Source organism: Heterodontus francisci, chromosome 17 (assembly GCF_036365525.1).
Source record: "Heterodontus francisci isolate sHetFra1 chromosome 17, sHetFra1.hap1, whole genome shotgun sequence".
NCBI classification, from domain to species: domain Eukaryota; kingdom Metazoa; phylum Chordata; class Chondrichthyes; order Heterodontiformes; family Heterodontidae; genus Heterodontus; species Heterodontus francisci.
This window is the reverse complement of record NC_090387.1, coordinates 23,006,382-23,023,709: the sequence shown is the minus strand read 5'-3', so window position 1 is coordinate 23,023,709 and position 17,328 is coordinate 23,006,382. Positions and strand designations below refer to the sequence as shown.

Genomic DNA, 17,328 nt, shown 5'->3' with positions numbered 1-17,328 from the left:
CTGGTCAGTTTGACACCCAGGATGTTAATGGTGGGGGCGATGGTGCTGGTAATGCTGTTAAATGACGAGGGGAGATGGTTAGACTCACTTGTTGGAAATGATTATTGCCAGACACTTGTGTGGCACAAATACTACTCATCACTTATCAGATCAAGCCTCTATGTTGTCCAGATCTTGCGGCATGTGGACACTGACTGTTTCGTTATCTGAGGAGTCACAAATGGTAGTGAGTATTGTGCGCATATCCCCACTTCTGACCTCCTGATGGAAAGGCCATTGATGAAGTAGCTGAAGATGATGGGGCCTAGGACACTCACCTGAGGAACTCCTGTAGCTGTATCCTGGGGTTGAGATGATTAGCCCAGTCGCATCTGGGGTAATGTTTCTACTGGTTTATAATACAATGTGCGTTTAACAGGGAACTATAGTAGTATTAGTAACCATATAGATTAGATTAACCTGCAACAACCACAACCATTTTCTTTTATGCTCGGTATGACTCCAGCCTGTCGAGACGTTTCCCACTGAGTCCCATTGACTTTATTTTACTTGGGCTCTCTTGCTGCCTTGATGTCAAGGGCAATCACTCTCACCTCATCTCTTGAATTCAGCTCTTATGTCCATGTTTGGACCAAGGCTGCAATGAGGTTAAGAGCAGAGTGGTCCTGGCAGAACCCAAACTAAGCATCGGTTGGTGAGCGGGTTATTGTTGACGAAGTGCCTCTTCATAGCACTGTCGATGACACCTTCTATCACTTTGCTGATGATTGAGAGTAAACTGACGGGCAGTAATTGGATGGATTGGAATCGTCCTTTTTGTGGGCAGGACATACATGGGCAATTTTCCACATGGGTAAATGCTAGTGTTGTAGCTGTACTGGAACAGCTTGGCAAAGGGCGCAGCTAATTCTGGAGCACAAGTATTCAGTACTACAGTTGGGATGTTGTCAAGGCCCATAGTCTTTGTCGCATCCAGTGTCTTCAGCCATTTCTTTATCACATGGAATGAATCTAATTATCTGAAGACTGGCATATATAATGGAGGGGATCTCAGGAGGAAACGGAGATTGATAATCCACTTGGTGCTTCTGGCTGAAGATGGTTACAAATTCTTCAGCTTTGTCTTTTACAATCTTGCTGGGCTGTGCTATCAATTGGGATAGGGATGCTCACAGAGTCTTCTCCTCCAGTTTGTTGTTTAATTGTCCACCACCATTCACAACTGGACGTGACGGGACTGCAGAGTTTTGATCTGTTATTTGTGGGATTGCTTTGCTGTTTATAGCCTTGTTTAGCGTGGCATATGGTCCTGTGTTGTAGTTTTACCAGTTGCTACCTTATTTTCAGGTACACATGCTGCTGCTCCAGGCATGCTTTCCTACACACCTCATTCAGCAAAAATTGGTCCTCTGGCTTGATTATAATGGTAGAGTGAGGGGTATGCCAGGCCATGGGGTTACAGATTGTGGTAGAATATAATTCTGCTACTGTTGATGGCCCACAGCACTTCATGGATGCCCAGTTTTAAGCTGCTAGATCTGTTCTGAATCGATCACATTTAGCATGGTGGTAGAGCTGCACAATGCGATGGTGTCCTTAATGTGAAGATGGTCTCCACGAGAACTTTGCGGTGGTCACATCTACCAGTACTATCATGGACAGATGCATCTGCGACAGGTAGATTGGTGAGGAAGAGATCCAGTAGGATTTTTCCTCGTTGATCCTCTCTCCATCTACTCCAGTCTGGCAGCTGCATTCTTCAGGAATCGGCCAGCAGCGGTGATGGCAAACCACTCTTGATGGGCATTGATTCCTCCACTCAGTACATTATATGCCCTTTCTAACTTCAGTGCTTCTTCCAAATGTCAGTCAACATGGAGGAGTACTGACTAGGAGTACTATAGCTGAGGGAGGGTAGTAGGTGGTGATCAATAGGAGGTTTCCTTGTCCCTGCTTGACTTGATGCCATGAGACTTCATGGGGTCAGGAGTCAGTGTTGAGCCCAAGGGCCCCACACTCCCTCCTGTACACCACTTTGCTGCCACCTCTGGTGGGTCTGCCCTGCCAGAGGGACAGAACATACCCAGGGACAGTGATGGAGGAATGTGGGGCAGTGGATGAAAGCTGTGATTCTCTCTATGATTTTTGCTTTTGCTTGCCTGGTGATGCATTTTGGGAGGACTAACAAGGCAAGGGAATATATAATGGATGGTAGGACACTGGGAAGTACAGAAGGTCAGAGAGACCTTGGTGTACTTCTACATCGATCACTGAAGGCAGCAGCACAGGTAGATAAGGTGGTTAGGAAGGCATATGTGATACTTGACTTTATTAGCCGAGTCATTAGAATATAAGAGTAGGGAGGTTATGATGGAGCTGTACAAATCGCTAGTTAGGCCACAGCTGGAGTATTGTGTACAGTTCTGGGCACAACACTATAGAAAGGATGTGATTGCACTGGAGAGGGTACAGAGGGGATTCACCAGGGTGTTGCCTGGGCTGGAATGTTTCAGCTCTGAAGAGAGACTGAAAAGGTTAGGGTTATTTTCCTTAGAGCAGAGAAGGCTGAGGGGGGACATGATTGAGGTATACAAAATTATGAGGGGCATTGATAGAAACTTTTTCCCTTAGCTGAGGGGTCATTAACCAGGGGGCATAGATTTAAGGTAAAGGGCAGGAGGCTTGGAGGGGATTTGAGGAAAATCTTTTTTCATTCAGAGGATGTTTGGAATCTGGAATGCACTGCCTGCACAGCCCTTCAAAACACTCCCACAGGGGATGCTGAGACCAAGTGGGCCCACATCAGAGACGCCATCTATGAGTCAGCTTTGACCACCTACGGCAAAAGTGCGAAGAGAAATGCAGACTGGTTTCAATCTCATAATGAAGAGCTGGAACCTGTCATAGCCGCTAAGCGCATTGCACTTTTGAACTACAAGAAAGCCCCCAGCGATTTAACATCCGCAGCACTTAAAGCAGCCAGAAGTACTGCACAAAGAACAGCTAGGCGTTGCGCAAACGACTACTGGCAACACCTATGCAGTCATATTCAGCTGGCCTCAGACACTGGAAACATCAGAGGAATGTATGATGGCATGAAGAGAGCTCTTGGGCCAACCATCAAGAAGATCACCCCCCTCAAATCTAAATCGGGGGACATAATCACTGACCAACGCAAACAGATGGACCGCTGGGTTGAGCACTACCTAGAACTGTACTCCAGGGAGAATGCTGTCACTGAGACTGCCCTCAATGCAGCCCAGCCTCTACCAGTCATGGATGAGCTGGACATACAGCCAACCAAATCGGAACTCAGTGATGCCATTGATTCCCTAGCCAGCGGAAAAGCCCCTGGGAAGGACAGCATTACCCCTGAAATAATCAAGAGTGCCAAGCCTGCTATACTCTCAGCACTACATGAACTGCTATGCCTGTGCTGGGACGAGGGAGCAGTACCCCAGGACATGCGCGATGCCAACATCATCACCCTCTATAAAAACAAAGGTGACCGCGGTGACTGCAACAACTACCGTGGAATCTCCCTGCTCAGCATAGTGGGGAAAGTCTTTGCTCGAGTCGCTCTGAACAGGCTCCAGAAGCTGGCCGAGCGCGTCTACCCTGAGGCACAGTGTGGCTTTCGTGCAGAGAGATCGACTATTGACATGCTGTTCTCCCTTCGTCAGATACAGGAGAAATGCCGTGAACAACAGATGCCCCTCTACATTGCTTTCATTGATCTCACCAAAGCCTTTGACCTCGTCAGCAGACGTGGTCTCTTCAGACTACTAGAAAAGATCGGATGTCCACCAAAGCTACTAAGTATCATCACCTCATTCCATGACAATATGAAAGGCACAATTCAACATGGTGGCTCCTCATCAGAGCCCTTTCCTATCCTGAGTGGTGTGAAACAGGGCTGTGTTCTCGCACCCACACTTTTTGGGATTTTCTTCTCCCTGCTGCTTTCACATGCGTTCAAATCCTCTGAAGAAGGAATTTTCCTCCACACAAGATCAGGGGGCAGGTTGTTCAACCTTGCCCGTCTAAGAGCGAAGTCCAAAGTACGGAAAGTCCTCATCAGAGAACTCCTCTTTGCTGACGATGCTGCTTTAACATCTCACACTGAAGAATGCCTGCAGAGTCTCATCGACAGGTTTGCGTCTGCCTGCAATGAATTTGGCCTAACCATCAGCCTCAAGAAAACGAACATCATGGGGCAGGATGTCAGAAATGCTCCATCCATCAATATTGGCGACCACGCTCTGGAAGTGGTTCAAGAGTTCACCTACCTAGGCTCAACTATCACCAGTAACCTGTCTCTAGATGCAGAAATCAACAAGCGCATGGGTAAGGCTTCCACTGCTATGTCCAGACTGGCCAAGAGAGTGTGGGAAAATGGCGCACTGACACGGAACACAAAAGTCCGAGTGTATCAGGCCTGTATCCTCAGTACCTTGCTCTACGGCAGCGAGGCCTGGACAACGTATGCCAGCCAAGAGCGACGTCTCAATTCATTCCATCTTCGCTGCCTTCGGAGAATACTTGGCATCAGGTGGCAGGACTATATCTCCAACACAGAAGTCCTTGAAGCGGCCAACACCCCCAGCTTATACACACTACTGAGTCAGCGGCGCTTGAGATGGCTTGGCCATGTGAGCCGCATGGAAGATGGCAGGATCCCCAAAGACACATTGTACAGCGAGCTCGCCACTGGTATCAGACCCACCGGCCGTCCATGTCTCCGTTATAAAGACGTCTGCAAACGTGACATGAAATCGTGTGACATTGATCACAAGTCGTGGGAGTCAGTTGCCAGCATTCGCCAGAGCTGGCGGGCAGCCATAAAGACAGGGCTAAATTGTGGCGAGTCGAAGAGACTTAGTAGTTGGCAGGAAAAAAGACAGAGGCGCAAGGGGAGAGCCAACTGTGCAACAGCCCCAACAAACAAATTTCTCTGCAGCACCTGTGGAAGAGCCTGTCACTCCAGAATTGGCCTTTATAGCCACTCCAGGCGCTGCTTCACAAACCACTGACCACCTCCAGGCGCGTATCCATTGTCTCTCGAGATAAGGAGGCCCAAAAGAAAGAGGCAGGAACCCTCACAACATTTAAGAAATATTTAGATGAACGCTTGAAACACCATAGCATACAAGGCTACGGGCCAAGTGCTGGAAAATGGGATTAGAATAGGTAGGTGCTTGATGGCTGGCACAGACACAATGGGCCGAAAGGCCTGTTTCTGTTATGTATGACTCTGACTCTAGTCTGTGGGATAGCTTTCCCAGTTTCGGTGGCAGATGTTGAAGAGGGCTTTGTTGTATCCAGTGCTTAGGTTGATGTTGGGTGCTGCATCTGGTTGGATGTTTTTGATTCTTGTAGTGATTTTGATACAACCAAGTGGCTTACCAGGCCATTTCAGAGGGCAGTTAAGAGTCGACCACATTGCCATGATTCTGGAGTCAGTTGTTGGTCAAACTGGGTCAAGACAATTTCCTTTCCAAAATGACATTAGTGAAGCTGATGGATTTTTACTATATTCTGATAGTTTCATGGTCACCATTACCTATACTAATTTTTTATTTCAGATTTATTTAATTAACTGAATTTAAATTCTGCAGCTGCCATGATGGGATTTAAGCTCATGTTTTTGGATTACTAGTCCAGTCGCATAACCACTTTGGTAATAAATTGGAGTTGCAGTAGATCATCAACTATGATTCTATTGAATGGCAGAGCAGACTAAAGGGGCCATATGGTCTACTGCCCTTTCTTGGGTTCATTGGTCTATTATGTAACTTTTTAAAATCTTTGAATTATACTTGACTGAAACTGGGATAGAAAACTAGTTTGCAATTGACAAGAAGTTATACAGATGCCTTCAGATTAAAGTTTTGTCATGCCAGTGCTGCATTTGGTGCAAAGTATGAATGGGCGTTTTTAAAAAAAAAAAGCAATGCTTAAACTGTGGCTTATTTTTTTATTTTGTCTGGATTCTTTGTGAAAGCGAATACAAGAATAGTGCCAATGCATTACAGAAGATATTTCTGCACATCTCTAGCAGATAACTTTTTTATTATGCCTAAATGACTAATTCAAATTTTGTTGACTTTAGTGTAGCTGAATAGTCTGTACTTCACAAGTGAGTATAGACAGAAGCCAAATATGCACATAAATGTATTTATGACCAAGGCAAGAAGGAGTTTTAATTCCCAGTGTCCTGGGACTATATACAGGGCTGTTATAACATGTGTTTCAGTATAGACTGCAACAAGTAACAAACTGCTAAGGTTTATCTTGAAGTATTTTTTTTGTTTATATCAGGAAATGCTGTTTCAAATGGACCTGAATTGCAACAAGGAGCTGAAGAAGACTTAGAGGAGCAAGGCGAAGGTAGTGAGGATGAATGGGAACAAGTAGGGCCCCGAAATAAAACGTCTGTTACTCGCCAATCTGACTTCATTCGAACCCCTATCACTGATGTCTTTGGTGGGCACATAAGGTAGTTTATGATCCCTGTGCATTTTCATTATTGAATAACTTGTGTCATTGATTGTGTAATGGGAACCCCTCCTTTTACTGCAATTAATGGAACTTTTTAATGTTTTTGTATGACTTATGCACATACAGTAACACGCTAACACTTGATCAAGCATTTGTAACTTAGTTTTTTGCTATCTGATACTTGATTTGGTTTACTTGAATTTGAAAAATAATCTTTTAAAACAATATTTGCAATTTATATGGGCTGACTTACTGCTACTGTCACCATTTAACATGGTGGGAACTAAGGTGATTTAGTATGGCAATGCCAGTCTTTGAATAAAAGAGCTAGTATGTAAAGTTTGGAGTTTATTATTCTTTGATTAGCACTTTGCCAAAATAAAGAGGAAGGCAGTACATTGGTCAGCACATTGGTTGCAGAAATAGTTTGTGAAAAATGGCCCATGAGTTACAATGTGCTAATATATAAACTGAAAAGCTGAGTGACCAGATTCTGCTTCAGCGGGGACCTACATAAGGTAGACCCATTCATAATGACCATTCTTTCTGTGGGTTTTTTAAAAACCAGATTCAACATATAGCAAACTTATTTTTTCATCATTTCATAGAATCATAGATAATAACTGCACAGAAGGAGGCCATTTGGCCCATCATGTCCATGCCAGCTCTCCAAGAACAACTCAGTCCCACTCACCTGCCTTTCCCCCTATAGACCTGGAATTATTTTTAAAAGGGAATAATTTTTTGTGAGGTAGTCGAGGTGGGGGTGAAAAATTAGAATAAAACCCAGAATGTGACCTTTTTGTCGAAAAGACACTGAAGAAAGATGTCTTTTGGAACCATGAAGGTTTACAGGAGAGGTGGAGGCTGTTTGGCCCATCAGATCTATGCTGGAAAACTAATTCAACTACCCTGCTCTCCCCCTAAGTCTTGTATTTTCTGATTCGAATATTTATCTAACTTTTCCATAAGATGTAATTGTCTTGCATCAGCCACTCTGACAAAGTGTTCCCATAACTGTTTGTGAAGAAATCTCTCCAGGCCCCCCCCCTCTATTTTAAATTGACATTTCAAGTACTGTTCACAGTCAGATTTAGTTTCAAGTTGATTCAGTTACTAGTGGGTTTTCCATGATATTTGCTCTGTCAGTTGATAGATTTTTTTTGTATGTATGAGCCAAGGTTAAGTGTAATCTTTAGGTGAAGTAAAGTTAGAGAGCAGGGGACAAATTTACTTGCACAGTTTCCATTGTAATTGTGGGCAGAGGAATGTATAATGGGATAAAATTAATAGGATACAGAGTCAGTAGTTTTAAAGGGCAATTGGATAAATACTTGGAGGAAAAATTACAAGGATAAGAAAAAGTAATGGGAGTAGGACTAACTGAATTGCTCATTGAAAGGCAGCGCAGACATGATGGGCTGAATAGCCTCCTTCTGTGTTGTACTTAATGATTCGAAGTGTACGCTTGCATAAGATTTTAGACTGATGTAAGTCCGACTTCAACAGAATGAGCCAGAGACTGTCCAAATTATACTAGGAGAATCTGCTAATGGGTAAAAGAACACGATCAGTATGAGGGGGTGGGGTGGAGGGACATGTTCAGAAAAGAATTAGATGTATTGCAGAATCGGTTTATATCCCAAAGGAGCAGGAACTCTAAAGAGGTAAAGGACCACATTAAACTAAAAGGACAAGTATATAAGAATTCAAAAAAAAAGTACAGATCCTGGTGACTTGGAGCGATGCAAAGAACAGCAAAGGGTGACAAAATAGATAGAGCTACAAAAAAGGAATCTGAAAAGTAACTTGCAAGGGTTATCAAAATCAACACGAAATTTTACAATTTGGAAAAAGGGGGATTAAAAGCAATGTGGGCCGCTTAAAAACTGGCAATATCAATGAAAATAATGAAATGGTTTGAATTTGAGTCAGTATTTAACATAGGGGATAACTCAAGAAAACTAATATCGCATCAGGGAAAGGGAGTCACCAAAATTAACGTAAGCAAACTAACAGTAATTAAGAAAGTAATGGCACTAAAGAGTGACAAAGACTGAGGACCAGATAGCTTTCATCCAGTGTTTTAACGGGTGTAGCTGAGAACATTGCAGATACCCTAGTTATGATCATCTAAAATTCTCTCTATTCAGGAACTGTTCCTTTAGATTTGGTGATTGCATATGTTACACTGCTATTTAAGAAGAGTGAGAGGGGGGAAACCAGGGAATTATAGATCAGTTAGCCTAACATCTGTTGTCAGTAAATTACCAGAGTGTATAATTGAGCATAGAGTGACTGAACAGCTTGAAAATTTTCAGCTGATCAGAGAGTGCTGGAAGGGTAGATCATATCTGATGATCCTGATTGAAATATTTGAAGAGGTAACTAAAGGAGTGAGTAGGGGAATGTCTATTAAAGGTGTGCAAAGGAAACCCGACCCAAGTCCAAATGCCAGACCCGGAGCCCAGCCTGACCCGAACCCGACACGTCGTCGGATCCCGTCGGGGTCGTCTAGCAGGCCTTCACCCATGTATTGAAGTAAAGGCCTGTCACCCGACGGGTTCTGACAATGTGTTGGGTACAGGTAGGGTCGGGTTTCCTTTGCACGCCTTTAATGTCTGTGGATGCTATGGACTTCCAGAAGGCATTTAATTAATCCCTCAAGAGACTTAACCCCAGGACATTGCTACAAGAGTTCTTCATGATAGTGTCGTAGGTTCAACTATTTTCAGCTGCTTCATCAATTATTATACAAGATAGGAGCTCACAGTTTTGGCGGTAATATATTAACATCGATTGAGGATTGGTTAACTCACAGAAGACAGAGTCGGGATTAATGGGCCTTTTTCAGGTTGAAAAGACGTAACTAGTGGAGTGCCACAAGGATCAGTCCTAGGGCTGCAATTATTTATTATCTTGGAGGAGGCGCAGAGTGTAGTATATCCAAATTGGCTGACGATCCAAAAATAGGTGGGAGGGCATTTTGTGATGAGGACATAATGAGTCTGCAAGGGGATATAGATATGTTGAGTGAGTGGGCAAAAACTTGGCAGATGGAGTTTAATGTAGGAAAGTGTGAGGTCATTCACTTTGGTATGAAGAATCAAAAGGCAGACTTATTTAAATGGAGCGAGACTTCAAGAAAGTGCAGCACAGAAGGATCTGGGTGTTCTTGTGCGTGAAGCACACAAAGTTAGCACGGAGGTGCAGCAAGTAATTAGGCGGCAAATGGAATTTTGGCCTTTATTGCGAGGGGGTTGGAGTTTAAAAATAGGGAAGTCTTGCTACAACTGTACAGTGTGTTGGTGAGGCCGCATCTGGAGTACGGTGTACAGTTTTGGTCCCCATATTTACGAAAGGAAATACTGGCATTGGAGGCAGTTCAGAAGAGATTCACTAGGCTGATTCCTGGGATGAAGGAGTTGACTTATCAAGAACTGCTAAACAGGTTAGGCCTTTATTCATTAGAGTTTAGAAGAATGAGGGGTGATCTTATTGAAACGTACAAGATTCTGAGGGAGCTTGACAGGGTAGATGTTGAGCAGATGTTTCCACTAGTGGGGGAATCGCGAACTAGGGGATGTAGTTACAGAATAAGGGGACACTGATTTAAAACTGAGATGTGAAGGAATTTCTTTTCTGAGGGTAGTGAATGTCTAGAATTCTCTATCCCAGAAAGTTATGGAGGCTAGATCACAAAGTATTTAAAGAGGAGGTAGATACATTTTTGAAATATTGGGGAGTTGAGGGCTTTGAGGAGCTGGCACAAAAGAGCCATGATCTTAATGGTGAGGCCGAATGGCCTCCTCCTCTTATTTCTTATGTTCCCTCCATCATAAGGTCAGAAGTGGGGATGTTGGCTGATTGTATGATGTTCAGTACCATTCGCAGCTCCTCAGATATTGAAGCAGTCTATCTCCATATGCAGCAAGACCTGGACGATAAGTGGAAAGTAACATTTGCGCCACACGTGCCAGGCAATGACGACCTATAAGAGAGAATCCATCCATCTCCCCTTGACGTTCCACAGCATTAGCATTGCTGAATCCCCCACTATCAAACAACCTGGGGTTACCATTGACCAGAAACTGAGCTGGAGCAGCCACATAAATACTGTGGCTACAAGAGCAGGTCAGAGACCTGGGAATTCTGCAGCAAGTAACCCACTTCCTGACTCCCCAAAGCCTGTCGACTATCTACAAGGAGCAAGCCAGGAGTGTGGTGGAATACTCTCCACTTGCCTGGATGAGTGCAGCTCCAACAACACTCGAAGCTCGACTCCATTCAGGCCAAAACAGACTGCTTGATTGGCACCCCATCCACCACCTTCAACATTCACTCCCTCTGCCACTGACGCACAGTGACTGCAGTGTGTACCATATACGGGGTGCATCGCAGCAACTCAACGCCTCTTTCGATAGTACCTTCCAAACCAGTGACCTCTTCCGCCTAGAAGGACAAGGAAAGCAGATGCATGGGAGCAACACCCACAAAATTATAAGGGGCATTGATAGGTCATATAGGAAAAGACTTTTTCCCTTAGCAGAGGGGTCAATAACCAGGGGGCATAGATTTACGGTAAGGGGCAGGAGGTTTAGAGGGGATTTGAGGAAAAAAATTTTCACCCAGAGGGTGGTTGGAATCTGGAATGCACTGCCTGAAGAGGTGGTGGAGGCAGGAACCCTCACAACATTTAAGAAGTATTTAGATGAGCACTTGAAACGCCATTGGGTACAAGGCTACAGGCCAAGTGCTGGAAAATGGGACTAGAATAGTTAGGTGCTTGATGGCCGGCACAGACATGATGGGCCGAATGGCCTCCTGCGCTGTAGCAGTTCTGTGATTCTGTGAAGTAAAAACTGCAATGAATGCATTAAAGAACAATTCAGTGGATACATTTAATCATGCTATTCTCATATGTAATTTTAAAAAAAACTTTGAACCCTTTTAGCTGTTAGAAATTTAAATTGCTGAGGAAAAATGATGGATGTAAAACATTTTCTAGAGTTGTTTGTACAGGAAAACCCAGAATAAATGTTGCCATATGAGTTTATAATGGGAGCAAGTTAACATAAGGTATGATGACAGGAGATCAAGTTGTGCAGAGAGGAATTGCATGCCTACATGATTTTTTATATTTGAATAGTATGTAAGACATATTTGAATGTTATCTTTATTATTTGGTAATTGTGTCAATGGGTTCAGTAATTATCTGCAGTGAGAAAAGAATGACTTGTATTTATGCAACACCTTATTACATCTCATATTTAAAGCATGTCACACAGAAGGCATTAATTTAAATTGTGCCAACAGCCATTTTGAACACTGTAAAATGTCTCAAACAGTGTTAACAATGGGCAGTTTGTTTTTCTTATTTTGATTTGGGGAGAAATCAGAATCATACAATACAGAAAGAGGCCATTTGTCCATCGTGTCTGTGTTGGCTCTTTGAAAGAGCTATCCAATTAGTCCCATTCCCCTGCTCTATCCCCATAGCTCTACACATGTTTCCTTTTCAAGTATATATCCAGTGTAAGCCAGGATACTGGGAAAACTTCCTTCTCTTTGAGCCATTTGGCCAGAAAGCCATTACAGGAATATTTCTTCATTTGTGCCACCAAGTCTTAGTCCACTCTCTTCAGTCTCTATACCCTTTAATATTCCTGTTTTTGAAGAAAGTAATTTTATTATAGAATAATTCATCTCCCTCTACACTGTCCCATCAAACACTCCCAGGACAGGTACAGCACGAGGTTAGATACAGAGTAAATCTCCCTTTACACTGTCCCCATCAAACACTCCCAGGACAGGTACAGTACGGGGTTAGATACAGAGTAAAGCTCCCTCTACAGAAGGTCTTACGAGGAAAGGCTGAGGGACTTGAGGTTGTTTTCGTTGGAGAGAAGGAGGAGGAGAGGTGACTTAATAGAGACATATAAGATAATCAGAGGGTTAGATAGGGTGGATAGTGAGAGTCTTTTTCCTCGGATGGTGATGGCAAACACGAGGGGACATAGCTTTAAGCTGAGGGGTGATAGATATAGGACAGATGTCAGAGGTAGTTTCTTTACTCAGAGTAGTAGGGGCGTGGAACGCCCTGCCTGCAACAGTAGTAGACTCGCCAACTTTAAGGGCATTTAAGTGGTCATTGGATAGACATATGGATGAAAATGGAATAGTGTAGGTCAGATGGTTTCACAGGTCGGCGCAACATCGAGGGCCGAAGGGCCTGTACTGCCCTGTAATGTTCTATGGGCTCATGCTTCAACAAATTCCAGATCTGAACCATCATAGGAGTAGGCATTTAGTCCCTTAAGCCGGTTTCTCCATTCAACGAGATCGTGGCTGATCTAACTTCATATACTCTCCTTTGCTCCATATCCCTTAATACCTCTGGTTAACAAAAACCTATCAATCTCTGATTTAAAATTAACAATTGATCTAACCACAATCACCATTTGTGGAAGTGTTCCAAACTTCTGCTATCCTTTGTGTACAGAAATGTTTCCTAATTTCACTCATGAGGTCTGGCTTTGTGTAAGGATTTTGTTTTTCAGCCTCTCCTGAGGTGAATTGGAGGAAGAAGATAAAAGAGCCAGATAAGATAGAAGTGTTTCGCACACAGTAGTGATGGCTCAAGGTAGACTGCCCAAGGAGGCATTATTTAATAGGATTTGGATAAGCTACTATCAAAAAGAGCGATCGGGGATATGGGCAATGAACTGTGCGTTCCATTTTTGAGTTCTAGGGCCAGCCAGTGGATTACAATGCATTACATGGTCAGGGGGAGAAATTTGCAGGGCTGTGGGGAAAGAACAGGGAAGTGGGACCAATTAGATAATGCTTTCGAAGAGCCTGCACAGACACTTCCATGCTCTATGATTCTATATGGTGCAACAGATTTATCCTTCAAGATCTCGTTGGGTTTGGTGGCAGTTAAAATATATATATTTTTCTAGATCACTATCAACCAGGATATTTAGAACACAGTTGCACAAATTAGATATTCCCATGTTCCCTATCAGAGATTTAGCATTATCCCAAATATGCTTATGTACATTACACTAATCTAAATCTTTCAAAACCTGCTCACTTTTTACATTGCCTTCAGGTCTGTGGTTTACCAGCAAAGTTCCAAGGAATCTGCTACCCTCCAGCTGTTCTTCTCGCTGCAGCTTGATATACAATCTGAAAAGATTCGTACAGTGCAAGATGCTCTGGAAAGCTTGGTGGCCAGGGAGTCTGTCCAGGGATACACCACTAAAACCAAGCAGGAGGTACATATTCCTAATTAAAATGGATTCCAAATGTAAATGGGAACCACTCCAGTCAAATCTACTTAAATTTCAAACTGCAGTGCTTCCTGTGCTACATATAGTGGCATTGCTCACCAAGTAAATACATCTACAATTCAACCATTTTAATCTGAAACCATAATATTTGGGCTTTTGTTGCCACAGAGTTAGCCTGTTCATTAAATGCTTTAAGCACAGATGTGTCAATGGATCATGTATGAGGCATCTCATGTTGGTACTTTAAGCCAAAGTTAGGCTTGCTAAAAACAAATTTATCTTTGAGTATCTTTTGAAAATTCAAAATAATTCATTTGGAAATCTTGCAAAATAATTAGTTATTTCATATTTGAATATTGCACATTATTTTTGGGCTGTGGTTCTAAAAAATATTTTGAAAACAAAGTATTTCTTTAGAATTGGACAAAATATTCCTCCCTTAGAAATGAGCCTAGAGATCTGTGGACTTCAATTCCTAATTCTACATTTTCTATTCATGCTTTGATATACTTATCATTTAATAGAAATATTTGAGACTCTGGGTGGCAGAGAATTTGAGCTGGTTGGTGCTCAAGTTTCTCTGGTATAGGCTGAGGATCTGGAAGCTGGTTGTGGTTGTTGGAGGTCAATCATCTGAGCTCCAGGACATCACTGCAGGAGTTTCTCAGAGTAGTGTCCTGGGCTCAACCATCTTCAGCTGCTTCTTCAATGACCTTCCTTCAATCATAAGGTCGGAAGTGGGGATGTTCGCTGATGATTGCACAATGTTCAGCACCATTCGTGACTCCTCAGATACTGAAGCAGTCTGTGTAGAAATGCAGCAAGACTTGGACAATATCCAGGCTTGGGCTGATAAGTGGCAAGTAACATTCGTGCTACACAAGTGCCAGGCAATGACCATCTCCAACAAGAGAGAATCTAACCATCTCCCCTTGACATTCAATGGCATTACCGTCGTTGAATCCCCCACTATCAACATCCTAGGGGCTACCATTGACCAGAAACTGAGCTGTAGTAGCCATATAGATACCGTGGCTACAAGAGGAGGTCAGAGGCTAGGAATCCTGCAGCGAGTAACTCATCTCCTGACTCCCCAAAGCCTGTCCACCATCTACAAGGCACAAGTCAGAATGGATGCAGCTCCAACAACACTCAAGAAGCTCGACACCATGCAGGACAAAACAGCCCACTTGATTGGCACCCCATCCACAAACGTGCACTCCCTCCACCTCCGACGCACCATGGCAGCAGTGTGTACCATCTACAAGATGCACTGCAGCAATGTACCAAGGCTCCTTAGACAGCACCTTCCAAATCTGTAACCTCTACCAACTAGAAGGACACGGGCAGCAAATGCATGGGAACACCACCACCTGCAAGTTCCCCTCCAAGCCACATACCATTCTGACTTGGAACTATATCACTGTTGCTTGGTCAAAATCCTAGAACTCTCTTCCTAACAGCACTGTGGATGTTCCATCCCAAATGGACTGCAGCGATTCAAGAAGGCAGCTCACCACCACCGTCTCAAGGGCAATTAGAGATGGGCAATAAATGCTGGCCGAGCTAGCGACGGCCACATCCCATGAATGAATTTTTTTTTAAAGCTGCAAATCAGGTACTGCAATTACTGAATGACATGTTTATATAGACGTTTACAATCATAGTTGTGGATGTAAAGAGCTTAGAGTGGGGAAAGCTGAGAGAAATGTGACAAGGAGAGGTTGTGTAGATGGGAAGTGCATGTAGACTCAAGTGCACTTGTCAAGTGAAGCTGGGGTCTCTTAATTTTCTTCTATGCCCTGGTTTAACAGCTATCTTTCCCCCACCATTTGCAACCCATTTTTGATCCTGCACGCAATAGAGGCGGTTAGTCTTGTTCTTGGGCATATGTTGCCCATGATTTTTCCAACCATTGAAATCAATGGTGAGAGAATTCTGTGCAACTTAACTTTTTTCAGGTTGCACTGCCAGCAGCTAAGGTTTCATGCCAGCTGTGCATATGTGTAAAATTATAGTAATATCTTGATCCAAAGGGTGCCATTCTGCTGTCTAGTTTCTGACTGCCATTTGGGATTCAATGTTGGGAGTGGTGTAAGAGCAGCTTTGTGGATTTATCTTGAGGTTCTTAAGTTTTTTTTCCTTTGGCAGAAGTGCTGCATCTCCTCGATTATTCAGGTGTAGTTGGAAGAGTTCTGAGTAAATGCGAGCAGATGTTAATGCCTTGGGAATTGTATACAATTTGTGGCTAATGACAAATCATCCATTTATTACACGCTGTTACTCCCTTCAGTGTTTTGAACTAATGAAGTAAAAATGTGTTGGGAATTTTTGGAGAAGCACAACTTTTATAGGTTGCCATAAGAACTCAATATTAAGTAAACTCTACAGTAAGGAAAATAAATTGCTCTAGTTTCCTAATAAAAAGTAGTGTATGATTTAGTACTTTGTGGATTTTTTTTTTTCAAAGTCACAATGATGGCTAATTTATCCATGAAACCAGTAAACATTCTCAAATATTGCAAGGCTTGAAACTAATTTCCACTTGCTGTTCCAGGTTGAGATTTGTCGTCGTGTTACCTTAGAAGAATTGCCTCCTGTTCTTGTCTTGCATCTTAAACGCTTCATTTATGAAAAGACTGGAGGATGCCAGAAACTGATCAAGAATATTGATTACCCCATTGACCTTGAAATAAGCAAAGGTAAGTGTAGCTTATTTGTAAATAATGATGGTGAATTGATTGCTGCACTGAATGTTGTATCTTTTTAGTCTTTGTATGCTGAAATCTGATCTCTGTGCAGCCATTTAACATATACAGCAGGATTCCCTCACTTTTGCCTTTTCCCTGCTTTGATTCCCCAATGCCATGCAGTTTTGTGGGAGAGAGGGTAGACAGATCTAAGGTTCTGTCAATGTTACTCTGAGCCAGTGGTACATATTCGTGGCCTGAGGTGACCCCCTGTGTAATTTATTTTCTCCTCTTAAAGTGCATGTTTTCTTTTTGGTACTTGGCTCTGGCAAAGTTCAGTTCAATGTGCACTCTGTAAACTTAGATTGCATTTATTTGAATCCTCCATGCAGTAAACCAAACTAAGCATAGAAAAATACAGTACCAAAAAAGAACATGCAATCTATCTGGATCATCCTTTATTTAAAAAAAAAATCAATACCCGTCAATCACCCTTTCATTTGTATCTTGCTTCAATTGTCACTTAAAAGTCACAGAATTGGGAACCACTTTCTTTCTTCTTCACCCTCTCTGCAAACACCTGGCTAAAGGTATATAGAAATGAACCACTTGGGAGAGGAAGAAAAGCAGCATTGCAGACCACAGTGAATGGAAGAATTCATATTGATGTAGTGTCATTCATGTCTGTAGAGAAATTAAGTGAAAGATACAATAGTTCCACTGGCATTTAGGTTAAGATGCAAAGTGCTGGTAAGGATTGGCAGTCAGTTGAGAAGAACTGGAATGAGTGTTCAGCAGTAAGTTAGCAGAAAAAGGAATTTTTTTATCTACCTGGATGAAAG

The 17,328-nt window shown here is 42.9% G+C and overlaps 1 protein-coding gene across 2 annotated transcripts in view; it reads left to right on the top strand.

Annotated features, from left to right (window-relative positions):
• The window catches only part of usp10 (ubiquitin specific peptidase 10), an 83,245-nt gene that overhangs the window by 51,696 nt on the left and 14,221 nt on the right, over nt 1-17,328 (top strand). For both annotated transcript variants that reach the window (XM_068049141.1, XM_068049140.1), the window contains exons 10-12: nt 6,322-6,499; nt 13,616-13,781; nt 16,354-16,498. In XM_068049141.1, coding sequence (XP_067905242.1) covers nt 6,322-6,499; nt 13,616-13,781; nt 16,354-16,498 — 489 coding nt within the window. The remainder of the gene's footprint in view (nt 1-6,321; nt 6,500-13,615; nt 13,782-16,353; nt 16,499-17,328) is intronic.